The sequence below is a fragment of the Mobula birostris genome, chromosome 26, assembly GCF_030028105.1.
Source record: "Mobula birostris isolate sMobBir1 chromosome 26, sMobBir1.hap1, whole genome shotgun sequence".
NCBI lineage: Eukaryota > Metazoa > Chordata > Chondrichthyes > Myliobatiformes > Myliobatidae > Mobula > Mobula birostris.
Genome location: NC_092395.1, coordinates 11,278,068 through 11,302,311, shown reverse-complemented (window position 1 = coordinate 11,302,311; position 24,244 = coordinate 11,278,068). Strand labels below are relative to the sequence as shown.

Sequence of the window (24,244 nt, the reverse complement as noted above, 5' to 3'; positions counted from 1 at the left end):
GTGGCCACTCTTTCAGATAGACCTGCACACCTGCTTGTTAATGCAAATAATTATCAGCCAATTATGTGGCAGCAGCTCGATGTTTAAAAGCATACAGACATTGTCAAGAGGTTCAGCTGTTGTTAAGATCAAACATCAGAATGGGGAAACAATGTGATCTAAGTGACTTTGATCACGGAATAATTGTTGGTGCCAGACAGTGTGGTTTGAGTATCTCAGAAACTGCTGATCTCCTGGGATTTTCACTCACATCAGTCTCTAGAGTTTACAGAAAATGGTGCAAAAAACAAAACAGAACATCGAATGAGCAGCAGTTCTGAGGGCAAAAATGTCTTGTTAATGAAGGAGTTCAGAGGAGAATAGACAAATTGGTTCAAGCTGACAGGACGGTGACAGTAACTTAAGTAACCACACGTTACAACAGTGGTGTGCAGGAGAGCATCTCTGATCACACAACACGTTGAACCTTGAAATGGACAGGCTACAGCAGCAGATGACCATGAACATCCACAGAGTGGCCACTTCATTCGAGGCAGGAGGTATCTGATAAACTGGCCACTGAGTCTCTATTACAATGTCTAACCACAACTGTGCTTTCAAAATTATAATCAGTTTTTTATTTGTCCTGGCTAATTATGTATGCATATAACAGTTAACCATCAGATCATAAAATATAGGAGCAGAATTAAGCCATTTAGCCTACTGAGTCTGTTCTGCCCTTCAATCATAGCTGATTTTTTTTTTCAATCCCATTTCCCTGCCTTCTCCCCATAACCCTTAATCTTCTTACCTATCAGGATCTTATCAAGCTCTGTCTTAAATACAGCCAAAGTCTTGGCTTCCACAGCCCTCTGTGGTAATGAATTCCACAGATTCACCAGGGTCTGGCTAAAGAAAATCCTCATCTCAGGTTTAAAGGGACATCTACTCATGGGGAAGGATTTGGCAGTAAAACCCCAAGGGAAAAACCCTGAGCTGAGTCTGTGCCCTCAAATCCTAGACTCCATTAATGAATCCTCCTCTCCACATTGAGGCCCACTATTGGTCAGGGTTACCATGAATGTTCTGCCCCAGCTGTCTATGTGATATGCAAACCAGTACGCAAGCCAGGGTATTACGATATGGTGAGCAAGCTGTTCCCCATGTAGCAGGATCCTCCTCTCCATGAAGCTGAAGAATCCAAAGGAACGGCAGAGACCGGTATAGTCTGGCACCAGCTGTGCTGCAGGATTGCCAGTCAGCATTGAACTCATCACAAGACTGCCTTAAGGACTCCAGCTTCGGATTTTTCCCTCAGAGTTGACTCCTGAAGCCTCCTCCATGAGTGGGTATAGCTGCAAGGCAGTGGAGGTTTGAGATCAGAATTTTCCTTCTCCTAGATGAGCTGCCAACCACAGTGGCTGAAACCCATCTGCCCGAAGCAACTGGTTTTAAGTTGCCAGTAACCCGCCTTTCCCCTTCTCCTGTCAGTAAAAACAATTTCACCGGGCTTGATAGCTAAGGCACACGTGAAGGCCAGAGCTGGACTTGGTTGTGAGAATTTATTTGAGGTGTACACCTTTGATAGCATTTCATAGGTAGTGGGAGCTTATCTGCACTACTAACCCCAACTATAACAATCTTATGGAACCTCTCTATATCCACTAATATGATTTAATTCATTTTTTATTTATTTTGAGATTCAATGCAGTTCAGGGCCTTCCAGCCCAAGGAGCCGAACCACGCAGCAACCCACCTATCTAACCCTAGCCAATTTACCATGACCAATCATCCTGTAACCATGTACGACTTTGGACTGTGGGAGGAACCTGGAGTATCCAGAGGAAACCCACACGTATCCTGGCTGTGTCAGAATTGAACTTCAGAATCCAAAATTCCTCCAGCTGTAATGGTGTTGTGCTGTCCACTACATCATCATCATCATTATCATGTGCCATGCCCAGTTTGAGCTTTGACTGCCATGGCCCACACACTCCTGTTTCAGGTCAAATGGATCAATTCATTGGTATTCATTTCTAGTTCTCTGGCTGCTGTCTCCATCATCATTTGTCTTTGCCTTCCTCTTGCTTTCTTCCCTTCAATCTTTCCCATAATTACCATGCATTCTAACTCCTCTTTCCTAATCACATGTCCAAAGAAGTTACGTTGCCTTTTCATAATCTCATACATTACTTCTCTTTTTGTGTTTGCTCTGTTCATGACATCCTCGTTAGATATTCGTTTCGTCCATGATATTCTTTGCAGCTTCCTCAAAAACCACATCTCTGCTGCTTCAATTTGTTTCCTCGTGTCACTAGATATTGTCCAACATTCTGATCCATATAACATAACTGGATAAACGTAACATTTCAGTACTCTGAGGCAGGTTGTCATGCCTAATTTAGTGTTGGTCAGTATACTCTTCATTCTCATAAAGGTGTCTTTTTCCCTCCCTATTCTTCTTTTGTTGTCCATGTCGCACCTGCCATCTCATGTCACCCAGCTTCCTAAGTAGCAAAAGTTCTGTACCTGTTTTATGTCTTCCCTGTTTATTTTCAGCCTGCAGATAGGATTCTCCTTCTTTTTGGATATCACCATACATTCTGTCTTTTTGCAATTGATAGATAGACCCATTTTTGCACTTCCTTCAACAACTATATCAATTAAGTTTTGTAGTTCTTCCTCCGTACTTGCAATTAACACAGTGTCATCTGCATATCCGAAATTATTGATGTTTTCACTGCCAACTTTGATTCCCAAGATGACTCTTATTTTTTGTAATATTGTTTCACTGTACACATTAAACAAATCAGGGGAGAAAACACACCCTTGTCTAACGCCTCTCTTGATTTTCGCAAACTGACTCACTTCTCCATCTATTCTTACAGCGGCAGTTTGTTCCCAGTACAGATTTCTGATTAGGCAGAGGTCTTTCGAATCTAGATCTAAAGTTTCCTGTAATATTTCAAATAACTTATTGTGCTTCACTTTATCAAATGCTCTTGTGTAGTCAATAAAACAAACAAACAAATCTTTTTGCACTTCAATAGCTCATTCTAATAGTATCCTTAACATCAATATTGAGTTTCTTGTACCTTTGTCTTTCACAAAACCACATTGTTCTTGACCTATTTCAGCTTGTATCTTACTTTTAGCTCTTGTCATCAAAATTCTCAGAAGTATCTTGGTGATATGACTCATTAAACTTATGGTCCTATGTAATTCACATTCTACTGCTCCAGGTTTCTTAGGAAGAGTGATAAATACTGATTTTTTCATCTCTTCTGGTATTAGTCCAGTCTCATAAATGTCATTGATTAAATCAGAAAGTTTTTCAATTCCATAATCTTCAAGGGTGATAATTTGTTCCATTACTAATTCATCAGAACCTGCTGCCTACCCTTTCTTCATCTTATTTATTGCATTACGAACTTCAGATTTTAAAATACTTGGACCTTCAATGTTCTTCTTAATTTCTGTTTTTTTGCCTCGATCGTCTCCAAACAATTCCTGAATATACTCAGTCCATCTGTTCATGATCTCATCTTTTTCCATGATAATGGTACCTTCCTTTGCTTTCAAACATCCACCTGAAGAATAGAGAAGCTGCTTACCAGCGATATTCTTGATTTGTTGATGTAACCTTTTTGGATCAGTAATAGGGATTCTTTCTATTTGCTCACATTCCTGGTTTAACCATTCTTCTTTGGCTTTTTGACATATCTAAGGACTTATGTTCTATAGGATTTGCTTTCTTTCATCTCCTTTCTTCCATTAGATTTTTGATTTCATCTGTCATCCATTTATTCTTTGTACTTTTTTCTTTTTTAGGAATCACTGACTTTGCTGATTCTACCAAGGCATCCTTCAGAGAGTTAAACTTCATTTCTACATGATTGCTATCATCTTCAACAGATTCTACTTCTAGACTTTGAAATCTATTCCTTACTTCAATTGTAAATTTTTGTCTTAAGTTTTCTTCTTTAATTAATTGCAAGTAGTCAAGGGATTGTTCAGGTTTTTGCTTCTTTAGTTTTTTAAGTTTTACTTTTACATGACATACGACTGGGTTATGGTCACTATTACAGTCTGCACCTGGATATGTTTTGCATTGAGTCACTGAGTTTCTAAATCTTTGGTTTATATTAATAAAGTCAATTTGATTTCTGATGCTATCACCTGGACTTTTCCAGGTCCACAAGTGCCTTGGGTGGTTTTTAAAGTAGGTATTCATAATGACCTGATTATTCATCTTGCACCATTCTACCCGTTTCTCGCCTCTTTCATTTCTTTTCCCTAGTCCAAATTTTCCTATGGTATTTCCATCAATACCTTGTCCTACTTTAGCATTTAGATCTCCCATGACAACAACAGTATCTTGAGATTTGCATCCATTCTTTGCTTGTTCAAGCTCTTCATAGAATTTATCTATATCCTTATTTGTTCCATCTGTTGTTGGTGCATATTCCTGTATAATTGATAAATCGAATGGTTGTCCTCTGAATCTAACAATGAGCACTCTTTCTGACGTTGCCCAATGTCCTAAAACACTTTTTGCCATGTTTTCATCCATAAGAATTCCTACTCCATTAGAATGGGATGTTCCACAAGAATAAATTAGTATTTTATTTCTTTTCTGACATGCTCCAGCACCTGTCCAATGAATTTTGCTAATTCCCACTACATGACACTCAAAAAAAGAACTGCTTCTTGCATTTTGCGAAATGAAAGGCCTTTAAAACAACTTACAAAATTATTCAGGGAAAAGATTGGGGAATTAACTATCTTTTATAATATTAAAAGAAAATAATAATTGCTGGCTGAAAAGCTAGGTTAACTTTTCTAACTCTCCAAAATCATGGAGGAAATAATACCATAATTGATTAATTAGACAACTAAAGAGCTGAAGTAACAGATTTGTAAAGAATCATTTGGCAATGCAATTGACAGATGTTTATTCCAATTCCATTGACATCAATATATCAAGTGGAAACAGAATGGATACACAGGAAATCTTGAGTTTACATGTCAGATATCTCAAACTGTGACCGGGATAGCAATTGCAATGGAGTAAAAGGAAGTTTGCCTGACTGGAAATATCTTCTGAAGAAATCTCCCTGTACTATTTGCTTTCATATCCAGTGTAAATTTACACTTGGTGGCTGCTTTATTAGGTACAGGAGGTAGCTAATAATGTCATAGAGTTATAGAGTCATAGAGAATACAGCACAAAACAGGCCCTTCGGCCCAGCTAGTCCATGTTGAAACCATCTAAACTGCCTACTCCCATCGACCTGCACCTGGACCATAGCCCTACATATCCCTACAGTCCGTGTACATATCAAAATTTCTCTTAAATGTTGAAAGCGAGCTCATGTAGACCTCTTCTGCTGGCTGCTCATTCCACACTCTCATGACCCTGTGAGTGTAAGTTCATGGTCTTCTGCTGCTGAAGCCCATCCACTTCAAGGTTCGACGTGCTGTGTGTTTCAGAGGTGCTCTTCTGCACACCACTGTTCTAATGTGTGGTTGTTTGAGTTACTGTTGCCTTCCTGTCAGCTTGAACTGATCTGGCCATTCTCCTCTGACCTTAAACTTCAAAGTAAATTTTATTATCAAAGTTCGTAAATGTCACCAAATACAACTCTGAGATGCATTTTCCTGCGGGCATACTGTACAGATCTTTAGAATAGTAGCTAAAACAGGGCCAGTGAAAGATCAACCAGAGTGCAGAAGACAATGAACTGTACAATTACAAATATAAATAAATAGCAACAAAGGACGAGAACATGAAATAAAAAGTTAAAGAGTCCTCAAAGTGAGATCATTGGTTGTGGGAGCATCTCAATGGACAGGCAAGTGAGTGTAGTTATCCCCTTTGTTCAAGAGCCTGATGGTTGAGGGGTAGTACCAAACAGAATGGCCACTGAGTGTTTGTTCATGGTCCTCTGCTGTTTCATCACTTCAAGGTATGATGTGCATTCAGAGATGCTCCTCTGAACACCACTGTTTTAATACGTGGTTATTTGAGTTACTGCCACCTTCCTATCAGCTTGAACCAGTCTGGCCACTCTCCTCTGACCTCTCTCAGTAACAAGGCATTTTCACCCACAGAACTGCCACTCACTTGATGTTTTTTTTTTTGCGCCATCCTCTGTAAACTCTAGAGCAGGCATTCCCAACTTGGGGCCCATGGAGCTAGTGGATTATCGGCACCCAATTACCCACCATTGAGAACATCTACCATAAACACTGCCTGGACAGGGCGAAAAGCATTATCAAGGATGCATCTCACCCTAACCACGGCCTTTTTTACTCTCCTCTCATCCGGTAGGTGCTACAGGAGCCTCCACTCCCACACCAGCAGGCTCAGGAAGAGCTTCTTCCCTGAGGCTGTGACCCTGCTGAACCTCACATCACAGCGCTAAGCAGTATTGCACCTGTATTGTACCGTCTCAGTACTTTTATATTTGTGTGCTGTAGCACTTACTTTTTATTCGCAGTTATTTTGTAAATAATACTATTCTTTTGCACTTCTGGTCAGATGCCAATTGCATTTCATTGGCTTTGTATCTGTACTCGGCACAGTGACAGTAAAATCGAATCCAATCTAATCTAATCTAATCTAAAAAAAGGTTGGGAACCCTTGCTTTAGAGACTGTTTTGCATAAAAATCCCAAGAGATCAGCAGTTTCTGAGGTACTCAAACTACCCCATCTGTCACCAACAATGGTCAAAGTCACTTAGATCACATTTCTTCCCAATTCTGATGTTTGGTCCAAACAACAACTGATCCTCTTGACCATGTCTGCATGCTTTTGTGCATTGAGTTGCTACCACATGATTGGCTGATTTCGTGTACAGGTGTACCTATTAAAGAGGTGAATGATTATATATTGAAGATTGGGAAAATTGGGAATAAATTTAATTAGAACATCAGAAGGTGAGATTAAAAACAACTGATCTGTACATCCAGCATTACCAGGAATCATGGAATATGCTTATCTCATCAGATTGAGAGATAAACCAATCTGTGATGGGACCTGTGAAAGGCTGTTAGGCCAGCAGAATGTGAGGCAAGGTAACAGTAATGCCTACAGAATCCTTGGGTGCTACATAATGCATGATTCAAACTTTAAAATGGAAGGGCAAAAACAAAGAGTAGCACACAAAAAATGGTGGAAATACTCAGCATGTCAAGTAGCATCTATGGAGAGGAATAAACAATCAATGTTTCGGGCCAAGACCCTTTATCAGGTCTGCTTATTTTCTTCCATAGATGCTGCCTGACCTGCTGAGTTCTTCCAATATTTTGTGTGTATTGCATTAGATTTCCAGCATCTGCAGAACCTCTTGTGTCTTCAAGAGCAAATAAAAGACAGGCATGAAACTGGCTGAAGACCAAAATTATTACTAGGATCAAAGAGGTTCCCATTAGGTTGGAAGATTTTGGTAAATGCAGCTATTGATCCCATAAACGTAGAAGTCTGAGGATCTCTGTGAAGGGTAGAAATTATTTATTTATCAAGATACAGCCTTCAACAATTCCCTGATTTAATCACAAGACAATTTACAATGAACAGTTAGCCTACGGACAAGTAGTTCTCTGGGAGGATATGGGGGAATCTGGAAGAAACCCATGTGGTCACGGGGAGAACACACAACCTCCTTACAGGCAGTGGCGGGAATTGAACCTGAGTTGCTGGTACTGTAAAGTGTTGTGCTAACCACTGCTGAGATAAACCAGTCCCATGGGCCGTGAGATAATCACAAAAGATGAATGACACTGCATGTGTCAGGAGACTGGAAAGAGCAGGGATGGATTTTTGGCACAGCATTAAAAGCAAGTGTGCAGATTTCAAAAAGTAAGCAAAACGTTGAAGGACAGAATGTACACGAAACAGCCTCACCTTGTTTCTGGTCCACACAGATCAGTACATTCTTACAAATGTTGTGCGACCCTAGAGGATTTAATGATGTGATGCAAGAACAACACCTTTTTAATTTTGGAAATTTGAACACACACAAAGTGCTGGATGAACTCAGCAGGTCAGCGAGCATATACAGCGTGGCAAGGAATAACAGAAAATATTTCAGGCCGAGACCCTTCAACAGGACTGGGAAGAAGCCAGGATAAGAAGCTGAGGGGGAGTTGAAGGAGTGATAGATGAGACCAAGTGAGAAGGAACACAGGTGGTAGGTGAGAGGGAGTGAAGTAAGAAGCAGGGAGGTGATAGATGAAGAGGTAAAGTTCTGAAGAAGAAGGAATCTTACAGGAATCAGAGGGAAGTGATGGGCAGTTGAGGAGAAGAGAAATGGTAAGTACTGGAAATAAGAGATTATGACCTCTAATACCAAAAGGCGTACAATTCATACATATTTGGGCTTCAGCTCTTCAGGGACATCAGCGACAGGTGCTTAACGATTTCTTCTGAAACTCCACTCTTTGCCAACCTGACAAAGTACCAGACTATCACCATGAATAAAATAGCCATCAGTGGAATGACACTTGAGTGCATTAAACATTTATCAACTAATATTACATACAATTATTTTCAGATGTGTTATACGGTCAAGTATCATGAGTTAGATGGTAACATTGAAGAAAGGTCAAGTATTGAATGCATGTTCTTACTTGGCAACTATTGTTTGGCACAGAATGGAGATAAAATCCTCAGCTCTGCTTTCCAATCCAACTTCCCTGAGAATACATTCCTTGGTGAGGGAACAGGAGTGTGAAATTTGCCCTGTTACTTTTAGATCCTGATTTAGCTCCAAGCAGAATCACAATCAGAATCACCTTTATTATCACAGTCTTACATGACATAAAATTTGTTGTTTTGCAGCAACAGTACAGTGTAAAATGACTATAAATTACTAAATAAATAAAGTGAAAATAAGTAATACTGAGGCAGTGTTCATGGACCATTCAGAAATATTATGGCAGAGAAGAAAAATGTTTTTTCTGAATTATTGAGTGTAGGTCTTCAAGCTCCTGTACCTCCACCCCGATGGCAGTAATGAGAAAAGGGCATGTCTCAGATAGTGGGGTCCCTAGTGAAGCACCTTCAATTACTCCAAAAGACTGAGGTTTGGTAAAATACTGAAAGGCTTTTATTCGCTGTACAATACGACCTCCACAGTGAGTGTCTGCCCCCGGACTGAGGGGGAGGGGCAAGGCGAACACCTTTATACAGGACTCTGTGGGAGGAGTCACAGGGGCAGTCAGCAGAGGGGTGTGTCCAGACATGTAACTGAGTTACAACATATATACATGGTTTACCACACCTAGTAATGGACATAGCCTTCTTCTGGCATGGCCCTTGAAGATGTCCTCAATGGTTGAGAAGGGCTGTGGCCATGGTAGAGCTGGTTGGATCGATAACATTCTGCATCCTCTTGCGATGCATTGGAGCCTCTCTGTGATGCAGCCAGTCCAAATGTTCTTCGTCATATATCCGAAGAAATTTGCAAAATTCTTTTGGTGATATACCAATTCTCCTTAAACTCCAAAAGAGTAGGACATTATCCCATGATGGGATAGTGTCAAAGGTTCAAAGGTACAATTTAATGTCAGAGAAATGTATACAATATACATCCTGAAATGCTTTTTCTTCGCAAACATCCACAAAAACAGTGGAGTGCCTCAAAGAATGAACGTCAGTCAAATGCTAGAACCCCAAAGAACCCCCCTCCCCCCAGCTCCCCTTCCTCCCACAAAAGTGCCAGTGAGAAACAATCCCCCCTCCCTCCACCGGCAAAAAAAAAGCATCGGCACTGCCACCAAACACTCAAGCGTGAGCAAAGCAATAGCGAAGACACAGTTACCCCAAGGACCGCGTTTCCCCCAGTATTTGACATACCGCAGGTTCGCTCTCTCCCTAATAAAGGAGAAGGAGGTGTCTCCATTTTCCCAGCAAACGGGGAGATATAACAAATAACTTGCTGGTTTACGATGTTAGAAGTCCATTACCTCACTTTTTCCTGAAGACTGCAAAGACCCTGGGTCTCCAGGCACCCAGTCACAGATACCAGGCACACAGTCGCAGATAACCCGACTCTCCCGACAACACATGGGTCTCCTGTCGTGACACCAACACTCGATCCGCCCGTCTCCAGACCCCCGAGATCCTAGGCTTCCGAATCCGAGCCGGACTCTTAGGCTGAGCCTTGGGCGTGCTGAACAACAATGGCTGATCGTGGAACCCCGAAAGCGGGTCCCATTCCTGCAAAGAACCGTAGTCAGCGTGTAATTCCAGGTCAGGGTCTTCAAAAGAACCCTGAAAGGGAAAAATAGAGATATTAAAGATGGAAATAGAGCTGTTTCCATAGATGCAAGCAAAGGAGTTGCTGTTAGGTGCCATTAACCCTCCTAAGCTCCGCTATGATTGCATTGATGTGTTGGTCCCAGGACAAGTACTGACTGATCTGTTAGTATTTGTGTGAGGGAGCAGTTGGCTGGGGGGGGGGGGGGGGGGTTGGAATTTGTGAGTATTTGCTTATTTTTTTCATGTGGGAGGGTTCAACAACTTCCATAGTTTTTCTGTATGTCGTGGCTATCTGGAGAAGACAAGTCTCAGAGATGTATTCTGCATACAAACTTTGATAATAAAATGAACCTTTGAAGTACTCCAAGGTGTTGACACCCAGGAGCCTAAAGCTAGTTTCACTTTCCACCTCTGACCTCTGGATGAGGACTAGTGCATGTTCTTCTGACTTCCTCTTCCTGATATCCACAATCAAGGTTTGGTCTTGTTAGCACTGAGTGCAAGGTAGGTGTGACACCACTCCACCAGCTAATAAATCTCACTCCTGTATGTCTTATTGTTGCTGCGTGACATTGTACAATATGGTAACTAGAGTAACCAAAAGCAAAATGACAATAACTACAACTGAAAATATTTTATGTCTTTAATTTCTTTCTTCACTTAGATATACTCTGACCGAAGGGGATTTTCACCATTTAAAGAATGCTCGATTAACTCATTTGCACATCTCGCCACCTTCACTGAAGATAGTAACAATTCATGAGTGTGAATCCAGTGAGAATAATAACTTGGCTGTGACAACTCACACCCCATCCTCCTCCAAAACCAACCTTTCCATTTTCCAGGCAAGTAGCAATTAATCCTCATCTTTAAAGACTGCTCATATGGTGTTAACCTGAGAAGGATGTGAATGGAAAGTGCTACTTTGCTTCAGTTGTCTCAAGTTGTGATTTATGCCTTTAGAGATCACTGTAATTACTAACTTTCTCTTTAAGTAATAAAACAACCTAATATGTATATATTTTAAAAAATTCCTAACTGGTAAATTAGAATCACGAAGCAATATTACATGGAAACAGGTCCTTCAAACTACCAAGTCTGCATCAACCACCAGCCATCAACCATCTATTTAATCTGACATTAAATCCAATTTTTTTAAAACTCACCATATTATCATCAGATTCTATCACTCATATGCATTAATGTGCAGAAGTCTTAGGCACAACTATATAGCTAGGATGCCTAAGACTTTTGCACAGTACTGTTTTTGTCAACGTGGTGTGGAAAGCGAGTTTGTAAATCTGCCAGGAGCAGAGGATGCTGGGAATGGTGAGGGTGGGGCACCATGGGGGGGGGACGGACAGGTGGCAGAGAAGAAGTGCCAGGGGCGGGTGCAGACACATCCTGTTCTGAGACAGCAGGGAGGTCATTTGATTCCAAACAATTGGTTTATTGATCATTACAGAATGTCTCTCTGGTGCTTCCCATTCCCTTCCCCTTTTCCCATCCACAGTTCCCCTTGCCCTGCCCCGTTCCCATTCTCAGTCTACAATAGAGGCCCATATCAGAATCAGATTTATCATCACTCAAGTATGTCATGAAATCTGCAATTTTTTCAGCAGCAGTACTGTGTAATACATAAAGTTACTACACTACAGTGCAAAGGTCTTAGGCGCCCTATTATATATGTGTGCCTGAGACTTTTGCACAGTACAGTATACACTAGATGCAATTTTCCATGGCCTATTAACTTCCCACCCTGGACATCTTCGGAATGTGGGAGGAAGCTGGAAGAAGCCATGAGAATATACAAACACACACAGACAGACCCTGAGGTCAGGTTCGAACCCTGGTCTCTGGCACAGTGAGCAGGGTGGGGGTGGTCTACTCCATGCTTGGGTTGCAGCTTTAATTGCCATTACGATTTACTAGTTCTCAAGGGGAATAGACCGGACAAGTAAGTTTGTCCAGTAGAATTGCACCACGTGAAGGGCCATCGTTTTTTTCTCGGCGACAAGAGACTGTCAAGACAGCTGTGAATAAATATTGGGTACCATAGTGTAGTGGTCAGGTTATGGTCTGTCAGCTGGGGAGAGTAAAAAGGTTATGGGGAGAAGGCTGAACAGGGAATTGAGAGGTATAATAAATCAGCCATGGTGGAATAGCAGAGCAGACTCAAGGGGCCAAATGTCCTAGTTCTGCTCCCATGTCTTATGGTTTATACACAAATTGCATCCATTCAAGCTCTCCTACCCCAAAAACAGGTACTCTCCAGCTCCTCTCAATCCCGTCTCCAGCAGCAGGCTCTGTGAAATTCTGCCCTTTTAAAATGATATGCAAGATGAAAATGTTGCTGTTTTATTGAACTTTCAAAAAAAATGGAGCATTTACGTGTAAAGTGTTTTGATTTTGCTTGTCCATTTGCCAAAAGATTTACGTAGCTCTCTGGGCTTCACCAGAGAGAGACAAAGATCAAATTTAGGAACCAGTTTCTCCTCTTTAATTGCCTCCAGGTTGTTATCTCTCCCTACCTCCTGTCACTCCTGTACCACCTTCCCTCTTGCTTCTCAATCCCTGCTCCCCAAGGGCTCCAACAAACTTGTTCTCCATTAATATTTTCGCAAATTATTCCTTCTCCTCACCATTTCTACTTCTGTTTGCCCTGACATTGTACACTCCGTGGCCATTGTACTAGGAACACTTGTAAACCTGCTCATTAATGCAAATATCTAATGAATCACTTCTGTGGCAGCAACTCATGAAAGCATAGAGCATGCAGACCTGGTCAAACTTTAAAGTTCAAAGTACATTTATTATCAAAGTATGTATACTGTATACAATCAAGGGGTTCAGTTCTTGTTCAGACCAATCATCAGAATGGGGAAGAGATATGATCTATGCGACTTTGACCGTGGAATAATTGTTTGTGCCAGATGGGGTGGTTTGAGTATCTCAGAAACTGCTGATCTTCTGGGATTCGCAGGTACAGCAGTCTCTAGAGTTTACAGAGAATGGTGTGAAAAACAAAAAGCACCCAGTGAACTGCAGTTCTGTGGGCAAAACGCCGTGTCAATGAGAAAGGTCAGAGAAGAAGGACCAGACTGGTAGAAGCTGACAGGAAGGTAACAGTGAGTCAAATAACCACTTGTCACAACAGTGGAGTGCAGAAGAGCATCTCTGAATGCATAACATGTCAAACCTTGAAGTGGATGGGCTACAGCAGCAGAAGACCACAAACATACGTTCAGAGGCCACTTTATTAGGTACAGGAGGTACAGTGGCCACTGAATATATGAAGTAACTCATAAAATGGCCACTGAGTCTACTTGCACTGGACCTGTACAAGGATGCACACGAATAATACCAGCGTCTATTGATACTTATGGCCGTATAAGCTTTAATAAGAACAGAATATGCCCAAAGCACTTAGCTTCCATGGGTAGAGCAATCAAGAAAAAGTTTCAGGTCATAGATATTGATTCAGTTTCTCTTTCCACAGATACAGTCCAACCTGCTGAGTGTTTCCAGCATTTTCAGTTTTTATTTCAGATTTCCAGCTTCTGCAATTTTTATTTTGCGTTTCTTCAGCTGCATAAAATTGGTTTGTCCTTTCTTGAGCTAAGGAAACTGATGGTTGAGCTAAAGCATTTAAAATATGGAATTGTTATCAATACAGCACCCACCCTGTTTCCTGCTTTGCTTCTGAACTCAAATCAATTCAGAGGTAGAGTACGATGTACAACTATTATTAAAATGCTCGATTAGCATATACAACTGAAGTTCCTTTTCTCCTGTATATCTACGAATCTACTTGGACAGGGTTCAAGGTAAATTTATTAACAAAGCCTGTATATGTTACCTTGAGATTCATATTTTTGCAGGCATGTACAGGAGAATAAAGAAATACGATAGAATTTATGAAAAGCTATACATAAAGACTGACAAACAACCAATGTACAAAAGAAGAGAAACAGTTCAAATAAAAATTAATACCTAGAGCATGAGTTGTAAATGAGTTTGTAGGTTGTGGAATTAGTTCAGAGTTGAGGCGAGTGAAACTATTCATGCTGGTTCAAGAGCCTGATGGTTGAAGGGTATTAACTGGTCCTGAACCTGCTGGTTGAAGAGTAATAACTATTCCTGAACCTGCTGGTGTGAGACATAAGGCTTCTGTAACTCCTGAACGATGGTAGTAACATGGCCTGGACAGTGGTGGTCTTTGATGATGGATGCTGCTTTCTTGTAGCAGCGCTCCATGTAAATGTGCTCTGTGGTTAAGAGGGCTTTGCTTTGTGTTGGACAGGGCTGCACCCACCACTTTCCGTAGCCGTTTCCGTTCCTGGGCATTGGTGTTTCCATACCAAGGTGTGGCGCAACCTGTTAGGGTATTCTTCACTGTGCATCTACCTCCTTTGTGATCTCCTGCACAGAGAGCTTTAATATCAAAATAGGATGGGTAATCAACAAAGCATTGTGGAAATCAGAACTTCTTTCCCTCTCTCGGACCCATAACAGAAAAACAGCAGCAGACATCCGGGAATGCGGCTCGCTCTAAGTTTCTTGGCAAAGCACCAACCATCCTGACTCAGAGGTAGACTCTTGTTTAGGTCCTGGAACTTACAAAGTAACAGCATTGTGGGAGTGGCTTCATTACAAAGACTGTCACATTTCCAGAAGGCAACTCACCACCAACTTTCCAAAACCAATTAAGCGACAGTTAACAAGTGCTGATGTCCTTATGTTAATAGAGAATAAATCAAAAGGTTTTAGAAGCTGGGATAATTGAAAATTTCAGCCCCCGGGATGCTTGAGATTTTTGGTGGATAATATTATCACGGGACGTGGTACAGAAGCATGTGTCCTGGTATGTTCACATTCATTCTTGCTGGACGGTGATTTGGATGGTCAGGATTTACTCATGCAAGTGGTTACAAATTCACATGTGAAGCCGGAAGTCCCAAACTTAAAGACCAAACTTGGGCAGTGATTTGCAAACTGCAGAACGCCACTGGACTCCACTTGGATTCCAACACCTGGCAGAAATTCCTTGGAATCTGAGTGTGTTACAGAGCCCATTCCTTTCTGTAGGCAAGAGAGGAAACTTAACACGGTAAGTTACATTTTATCAATTAATAACATTTTCTTTGATGTTTTTGATCATTTAAATAATCGTGTATTCTTAACAATTTTTGGTTATTTATTTCTTATATCACCTTCAAGTGTCACGTAATGTCAGAAAATGAACAAACTGGTAGCAGAGTGGTTAATGTAATGCTTTATAGCCCCAGCGATGGCGATTGGGGTTCAATTCCCACTACTGTCTATCAACTGATCTCACTTTGGTCTGTTTCACTCTCACCTGCGCTCAGCAGAAGTATCAGAGATATGATAAGATGTAGAAAGATGAATCTCAATACCACATAACCAAGGATTCTGTATTCATTAGACATCTGTTATCTGTCATAGAGTCTTACAGCATGGAAACAGGCTCTTTCACCAAACCCACCCACAATGACTATCTTGTCCAGCAAGAGAGTCCTATCTGCCTGCTTTTGGCCAATAGCCCTCTGAACCTCACCTATCCATGAACTTCTCGAGATGGCTTTTAAATGTTGCTAATGTGCCCATCCCAACCACTGGATGGCAGTATGGAGCTACATATCCACCAGAGGTGTGAGGCGCTCCTTCCCTCCGCTTGCCTGCAGGTCACCCTTCAGTAAGGTGTAGCACCTTCCCGATCAGAGTCACGTGAAGCCATGGGTGCAGATGGTGGAAGGTCACACGAGCAGCTGGTGCATATCACAAGTCCTGGTTATACGACCATTGACTTCAGGCAGACAATCTCTGAAGAGTAATGAGAATGGCTGGGGTCACCAGACCTGTGAAGACACTGCCCAGAAGAAGTCAATGGCAAACCACTTCTGTAAAGGATTATTGCCAAGAACAATCATGGTCATGGAAAGACCACGATCGCCCACGTCATATGACACGGCACAAAATGATGACGATGAATGTGCCCACCTCAATCACAATTTCTTGCCAGCTTATTGCAAATATGCACCACCTTGTGTGTGAAAAAGCTGCCCCTGATGTCCCTTTTAAATTTCTCAGCTTTGAACTTAAAACAATGTCCTCTTATTTTTAGAATGCCTGCTCCTGCGGGGAAAAAAAACTTATTTGCTTACACCCTATCCGTGCCCCTGATGATCTTGTATACCTCTGTCGGATCCCTCTTCCCCAAATCTCCTATGCTCCAGGGTATAAAGTCCTACCCTGCACAACTCCTCCTTGTAACTGAGTCCCCCTCCCCCACCCTCGGTCCAGGCAACATCCTGGTAAATCTTTTCTGCACTCTTTCTAGTTTAATAACAGGGTCACTTCTCTTGTGAAACGTTACAATTTTAGAAATCTACGTAAGTTTGAAGATAAATTGCAGAAAATAATTTAAAAAGGAAATAACAATCAAGAAAGGATTTGAAGATTCGGTAATTAAAATATATTTTAACAAATTATTTCTACAAACCAATGCAAGATGGAGGGTTTTGACCTGAAATGCCAAAATTTTATTCCACTCCATAGATGTTGAGTTCTTCCAGTATTTTGTGTGTGTTGCTCAAGATTTCCAGCATCTGCAGAATCTCTTGTGTTTAATACAAGAATAGGTTCAAGTTTTATTAGGATAACTTGGTGCCATGATACAATAGTTAGAGCTGCGGCTCACAGCTCCTTCCTGACCTTCGGAGATGTCAGTGTGAGCTCTGCATATTGCCTTCATGACTGCAAGGTACTCCCCTGGCCCCTCCAGTTTTTTGCCCTCGCCCCACAGGTATGTTGGAAGGTCAATTGACTGTAAAATTGTCAATTAATGTGGATTAGTAGTAAAACGAATCAAAGGGGATTTGAAGGGCATGTGAAATATGGAAGTTCAAAGTAAATTTATTATCAAAGTACATATATATCGCCATATACAACCCTGAGATTCATTTTCATACAGAGAGGGGAATGGGACTAATAGCATTGTTCTTTTGGGAGCTAGCATATATCCAATGGACGGAGTAGCCTCCTTTTTATTGTTATAAGATAACATATTTAAATTATCTTAATGGTGCATACAAGATGTCCAACAACACTTTACAGGGAATTAATTGCTCTGAAAAATGGAGTCCAAAGGGGTCAAAAGCCCTTCAAAATGAGGACAGAAACTCAGGCCGATGGTCTTTGTCGAATGATACAGCAGAGAGTAATGCAGTTGGCATCTATTGTGGAGTGTTTGATACAGCACCGAAAGAGGCCATTCTGGCTGTGTTAGCTGTTTGGTAGAACCATTCAGCCTGTTCTGAAAAGAAATGCTGCTGCCATCTATTGTGGAGTGTTTGGTTGGAAGAATTCTGAGCAGATTTATGCACCATTCCTTTCTGCATGAAATTCACATGTGAATTTCACACTTCAGTGTGAGCTTGTTTCCTTCTCAATGAAGTAACAAAATTGTGATGTAGAATGTGGTTCAAAGTAGGAGCCGGCAGGTTACTATTCAGAATCAGAATCAGCTCTAATATCATCGGCATGTTGTGAAATTTGTTAACTTTGTGGCAGCAGTACAATGCGATAGGTAATAATAGAGAGAGAAAGAGAACTTCTGAATTATAGTAAGTATATATTAAATAGTTAAATAAGTAGTGCAAAGAAAAGGAAATTTTAAAAAGTAGTGAGGTAATGTTCATGAGTTCAATTCAGAAATCGGATGGCAGCGGGGAAGAAGCTGTTCCTGAATCACTGAGTGTGCGCCTTTCGGCTTCTGTACCTTCTCCCTGATGGTTGCATTGAGATGAGGGCATGCCCTGGGTGGCAGGGGTCCTAAATGATGGATGTGGCCTTTCTGAGGTACCGCATAAAGCCACAAAAAAAGCAAAATCTAATACATCACGGTGCCCCCGGTGAACTACTGTGGAATTAAATCCAGCCCACTGCCTTTGAAGGAGTATATTTTTAATGATTGATCTGTAGTAATTATTTTCCACATAATTCCTAGCATTCACATCTGATGCCCAGCTGGTAATGTTGCCGGTGAAAAATTTCAACAATTTGTTATCAGTTGGTGGAAGATTCAGGTTCATGTGACTTACATTTTTAGCTATTACTCTGGAAAAACTTCAAATATTTCAGACTTAATTAATATTAAATTCAAGTTTTATACCTTTATCAACAATGCATACAAATTAGAATATGTCTTGGACTGAGATATAACAGTAAAGAACCAAGGGAGTTACATATGGTATGAATTAGAGGCAACAGCTCAAGTTAAAAATACAGTAAAGGGCATTAACCTGATATATTAAACATTATTCATGTCATGGAACCATGCCAGATTGATTATCTAGTGGGTGGCAATGCTATGAAATGGTTTAATGGATCCTATGTTAGATAGTTACAAGAGGGAGGTCAAGACAATTGAACTGAATACTCCTTCATTTTAATCTTGAACAACCTATAAACAATTCTGGTAGTATGCTGTAAGGTGTATGTACATTTATAAACTATAACGTTCTAAATCTATCATAGGACATTGCCTGGATGCATTCTTTACTGGTCTCATTTCAGTCACTATGTTTTACTAGTCAGAGGAGCCCACGTTAACTGGGAAGATACCTTGGTGCAATCTGCCCTTGTTAACTTCCCAAGGAAATGCCAGTACTCTGATGCAGAGTATCACTGATTTAAAATGCCAGATGACTATATGTTTCATGGAAAAATGCCACAAGTCAAGCAATGGTGCTCCCAGAAATTTAATTCAGCCTGTATTCTTTGAAGGAGTCTATTTTAATGATTGTAGCTATTTTCTTCACGTTTCTTAGTTTTCCCATGGGCACTTGTCACTTTGCTAATGTCAACATCTCTGATAGGATTTTTATTTCTGTATGTGCAAAACTGGATGAATAAATAAAAATGTGCATAGACTGCATGATCAATGTCATTACTAAAGAGCATTCTGTCCAAAGTAATCTCCATAATCAATAACTAAAAACAAAGTTTTTTTCAGATATTTCTCAAATAGTTAAATTAAATAAGTAGTGCAAAAACAGAAACAAAAAAGAAAGTGAGGTAGTGTTCTTGGGTTCAATTTCCATTCAGAAATCGGATGGCAGAGGGGAAGGCACTGTTTCTGAATCGCTGAGTGTGTGCCTTCAGGCTCCTGTACCTCCTCCCTGACGGTAACAGTGAGAAGAGGGCACGTCCTGGATTTTCCCAACTTATGTCGAGAAAATCTAAAACAAAATCACCCCAAAGGACACACTTGGAATTTTATTTTAATTTATTTGCACAAGATAAAATTTTGTACCAGTAAGATGAGTTAACAATTCACCATTTGTATTCATATCAATTGAGATGTAAGAATGACACGTGAGACTTTCTAAATACATATGGAGACTACGGACTATATTTGTCTGTGGGTCTATTGAGCAGTGATGTGGGGGTAATGACTGACAGATGGTGGTAAATGTAACTATCAATGTGACTCTAATTCAGTGAGTGTTGTCATTGTTACTAATTTCAATTTAATTTTACACTGACAGAAAGTTGATGCATCTTTTGTCTTCAACTTCTGTCTGAATATTTATGATTTTAATCATCATAATAACCTGATTTCTAGAAGACCTGCAGAAAAGCTCTGACTAAAGGCTGAAGTAGATGGTGTATATGGAATGGGGTGTGAAGGATTCCCATGTATAGATGTAAATGTGGAATTGAAAGTTCAAAGTAAATTTTATTATCAGAGTATATACAAATCACTACATACAACCCTGAGATTCATTTTCCTGTGGGCATACTCAGCAAATCTATAGAACAGTAACTGTAAACAGGATCAGTGAAAGAGGAAGAGCATAGAAGACAATAAAGTATGCAAATGGAAATATAAATAAATAGCGATATGTAACGAGAGCATGAAATAACAAGATAAAGAGTCCTCAAAGTGAGATCATTGGTTGTGAAAACATCTCAATAGATGAGTTAGTTATCCTCTTTTGTTCAAGAGCCTGATGATTGAGAGGTAGTAACTGTTTCTGAATCTGGTGGTGCGTGTCCTGAGGCACTTGTACCTTCTACCTGATGGTCTGGGTGGTGAGGATCTTTGACAATGGATGCTGCTTTCCTATGACAGCGTTTCCTGTAGATGTGCTCAAGGGTTGGGATGGCCTTACCCACGATGAACCGGACCAAATCCACTACCTTTTGTAGGATTTCCCATTCAAAGGCATTAGTGTTCCTATGCCAGGCCATAATGCAGCCAGTCAATATACTCCCCACTACACATCTATAAAAGTTTGTCAAAGTTTTTGATGACATACCAAGTCCCCACAGACACTCCTAAGAAAGTAGAGGCGCTGTCATGCTTTCTTTGCAATAACATTTATAGGATGGGTCCAGGACAAGTCCCACGAGATAGTGACATGCAAGAATTTAAAGTTACTGACCATCTCCACCTCTGATCCCCTGATGAAGACTGGCTGATGGACCTTTGGTTTCCATCTCCTGAAGTCTACAATCAGTTCCTTGGGCTTGCTGACATTGATTGAGAGGTTTTTGTTATGACACCACTTGAATATGGCATTGAAGCTGTACTTAGCCAAACAGTCATAAGTGTAAATCGAGTAGAGCAGGGGGCTAAGCACGCAGCTCTCTGGTGCACATGTGCTGATGGAGATTGTGGAGGAGATGATTTTCCCCCATCTGAACTGACTGGGGTCTGCAAGTGAGGAAATCCAGGATTTATTTGCACAAGAGGGTATTGAGGCCCAGGTCTTGGAGTTTATTGATCAGTTTTGAGGGGATAATGCTATTAAGTGCTGAGCTGTAATTGATAAAAAGCATCCTGATGTATGCATCTTTGCTGTCAAGATAGTTTTATTAATACACACAAAATGTGAGGAATGAATAGTCAACATTTTCTTCTTTATTCCGTATTCTTTATTTCATTCCTCTACTTAGATGCTGCCTGACCTGCTGATTTCCACAAGTATTTTGTGTGTGTTACTCTGGATTTCCAGCATCTGCAGAATCTCTTGTGTTTATAATCTCATTAAACAGCGGAGCAACTTTGAGGACTGATGGACCCAATCCTGCTTCTCATGTAAAAATTTTTTAAAATCTGAAGTAAAAATTAAAAAAAAACAAAAACTAATTTTCATCTACTACCAATAACCAATGATCCAATAGCATTACCTTAAAATGTTAGCACAATATTATGATGCTGTGGTTGATAAAGTACTTACCTTCCTTTTATTAAACTACTAACTTCCATCAATATGTTATGTTGATTTAGGTATCTTATGCTTTGAACCTAAGGTAGCAGAGTGATGTTTCAAGAGCAATAATGTACATTAGTTCACACATTTTCGGCCCAGAGCTCTACTTTTTTATTGGCTAAATATGTGTTCCTTAAAAATAATCCATGCAGATATCACATCTTTTTATAGCAAAGTGATTCAAATAAATCTGAATCTAATCAGTGCATTAGACCTGATGTCTTTTCTGTTCAAGAAGTTGATTTCTTGACACCAAATCCACTGGTAGGTCCGTGACAGAAGCATTGCATTCTGTTTGGAGATTCCGGTATCGAGTCATTTGCATACTTCTGGTTGGCCTCTTGGGTAAGTTTCCCAGTTCTAGATGGTTTGACTGGAGGAGAAGAGGAGTAAAGCAAATTGATCAAAAAAAAGCATTGACTGTGAACATTGGCAGCGAATCCTTGCCCTGTCTGAGGGGTGAACTGCGGAATCCACACAGACTCACCCACCACAATCCCTCCGTCTTCTGGCCTAGCCCTAGTAAACATACTCAATATGTAACCAGCCAATATATGCAAAAGCAACAAATTCCAGGAGCTGGGAAATCTTAATTTAAAATGGGGCATCAGAATATTAGAAAAACAACATATTGATATAAGTTACAGGTCAGGCAACATTAGCAGAGTTCACATTTCAGGTTGCTGTCCATTCTAATAAAATGTCTCAGATCTGAATTGTTAACTCTCTACTTTTCTCCACAGATGCTGCCTGACCTATTCAGAACTTGATATCATTTAGGCATAGTAGCATCACGGTAATCCAGCCATCTGAACCAATGGTCTGAAGACATGAATTCTAAGCCCAACATGTTGGTGGGGAGCTGTAAATTCAGCTGATTAACTAACTCTGGGACACAGTGACTAGATTGTCATTGGAACCCACCCTGGTTTGCTTCAGTCAAGGAAAATTGCTGGCCTTATCCAACCTTGCCTCTAATATGACCACAACAACATGGCTGGAACTTGACTGCTTTCTGAAAATGACCCAGAGAGCTAATTATTATAAGGCCCATGAATAAATGGGAAAAAATATATATTCTCTTGTTATTCCAAGCAACAGCACTTTATTACAAAACAGGAAGACCTGTTTTATTCAAAGGAAATCTGTTTATGTCGATGCAGGAACCAAAAAAAAGGTGCATGGAATCATAACATGTTTTTCTTGGTGTGTTGACATCCTCTTTAGTTTGCCATTCGAATACCGCTCCAGCTTTAGAGAAGTAACGATTAAGTTTATTGAAGCTCGGCGTCTATAGAGCTGTTCTTGGTAGTTGCCTTTCCAATGTGAATTTAGATTATTTCTAATTTTGTTTGCAGCCCATCACAAATCCGCTGCCACAAACGGCTCTGACAAGCCTCTCAGTCAGCCCCAGCTCTGCCCTGCCTGGGGATACAATCAATTCATCAGTTAACACTACCTTTGTTGATGCAAATGTTCCTGCACCTGCTGCTTCTGGAGAAGGTAGTGTGGTAAGTACAATTGCATCAAATTAAGTCGAGTCTCCAACAAAGAAAGAGGCCATTTGTCCCCTCTGGTCTAGCTGCCAACCGGGCCTCTGCCAGTGCTTTTTCTGACTTGCCCCTTATCCCTCCATCCACATTTCCTTCATATACATGTTGAGCCTTCACTCAATTGCTTCAAAGCCATTCGCTTCAACCATTCCACGTGGCAGTGAGTCCACCTTTTCACCGCACTCTGGTAAAGAAGTTCCTCCTAATTTCTTTACTTGATCAACTGTTAGCTGTTTCATATTAATGCCCCGGAGTAACGGTTTCACCATTACAACTCATCCACGCTAACAAACTGTTCTTGAACATAAAAGGGCTTCAATCGCATCTCCTCCAATCCAGCCAACTCGAATTCTCCTGATACTTGCATTCACTGGCACATTTCATCCAGACCTTCATTCTTTGGAGTTTTACTGTCAAAACTGGATGCAGTACATGGTAGGTATTGTGTGATGCACTGTAGTAACTCTCCACGAATTGCTTGACTCAATCTCTCAAGATATTCAACTCCAATAACTAAAAGGTCAAAAGTGGCAGTTGATTGGGAGAACCTTTTTCCCAATCAACACCAAGTTGACATGAAAAAGTTTGTTGCTTCGTTACTGTTGTTGCGCAGAATCTTGAAATTCCTGACAAATAGTGGCTTGGAATAAGTTTTACTACACAGATAGAATGAGTTCCAGAAAGTACCTTCTCAAAAAATGAGACAAAAGAGACTGCGGATGCTGGAATCCTGCACACTGGAGGAACTCAGTGGGTCAGGCAGCTTCTAAGGAGAGAAATGGATAGTCAACATTCTTGGTCAGGACCCCTTCATCTATCCAAATAAAGGGTCTCAACCGGAATCATCAAATGTGCATTCCCCTCCCTAGTTGCTGCCTGACTCGATGAGTTCCTCCAGTGCTTTCTGTGTTGCACCTGTCCAAGGACAATCGAGATTTGGTCATCTTATGTCACTGGTGCAGGAATTTACCAGGGCAATGACCTAGTCCTAACTATCGTCCATTGCTCCACCAATGAACTTACCAACATGAGATGTTCTTTTGTGGGATGATCAGCAATCCATAACTCCTCAGAAAGTGGATCAAGCACTTCAAAGTTCAAAGTACATTCATTACCAAAACATGTATAAATTATACAACCT

The 24,244-nt window shown here is 40.7% G+C and overlaps 1 protein-coding gene across 5 annotated transcripts in view; it reads left to right on the top strand.

The window, feature by feature from the left end:
- Positions 1-24,244, top strand: part of cbarpb (CACN subunit beta associated regulatory protein b) — a 291,577-nt gene that overhangs the window by 232,473 nt on the left and 34,860 nt on the right. For 3 of the 5 annotated variants that reach the window (XM_072244154.1, XM_072244152.1, XM_072244153.1), the window contains 2 exons: positions 10,912-11,092; positions 22,909-23,061. In XM_072244154.1, coding sequence (XP_072100255.1) covers positions 10,912-11,092; positions 22,909-23,061 — 334 coding nt within the window. The remainder of the gene's footprint in view (positions 1-10,911; positions 11,093-22,908; positions 23,062-24,244) is intronic. The other 2 variants (XM_072244157.1, XM_072244155.1) reach the window with 1 other exon arrangement.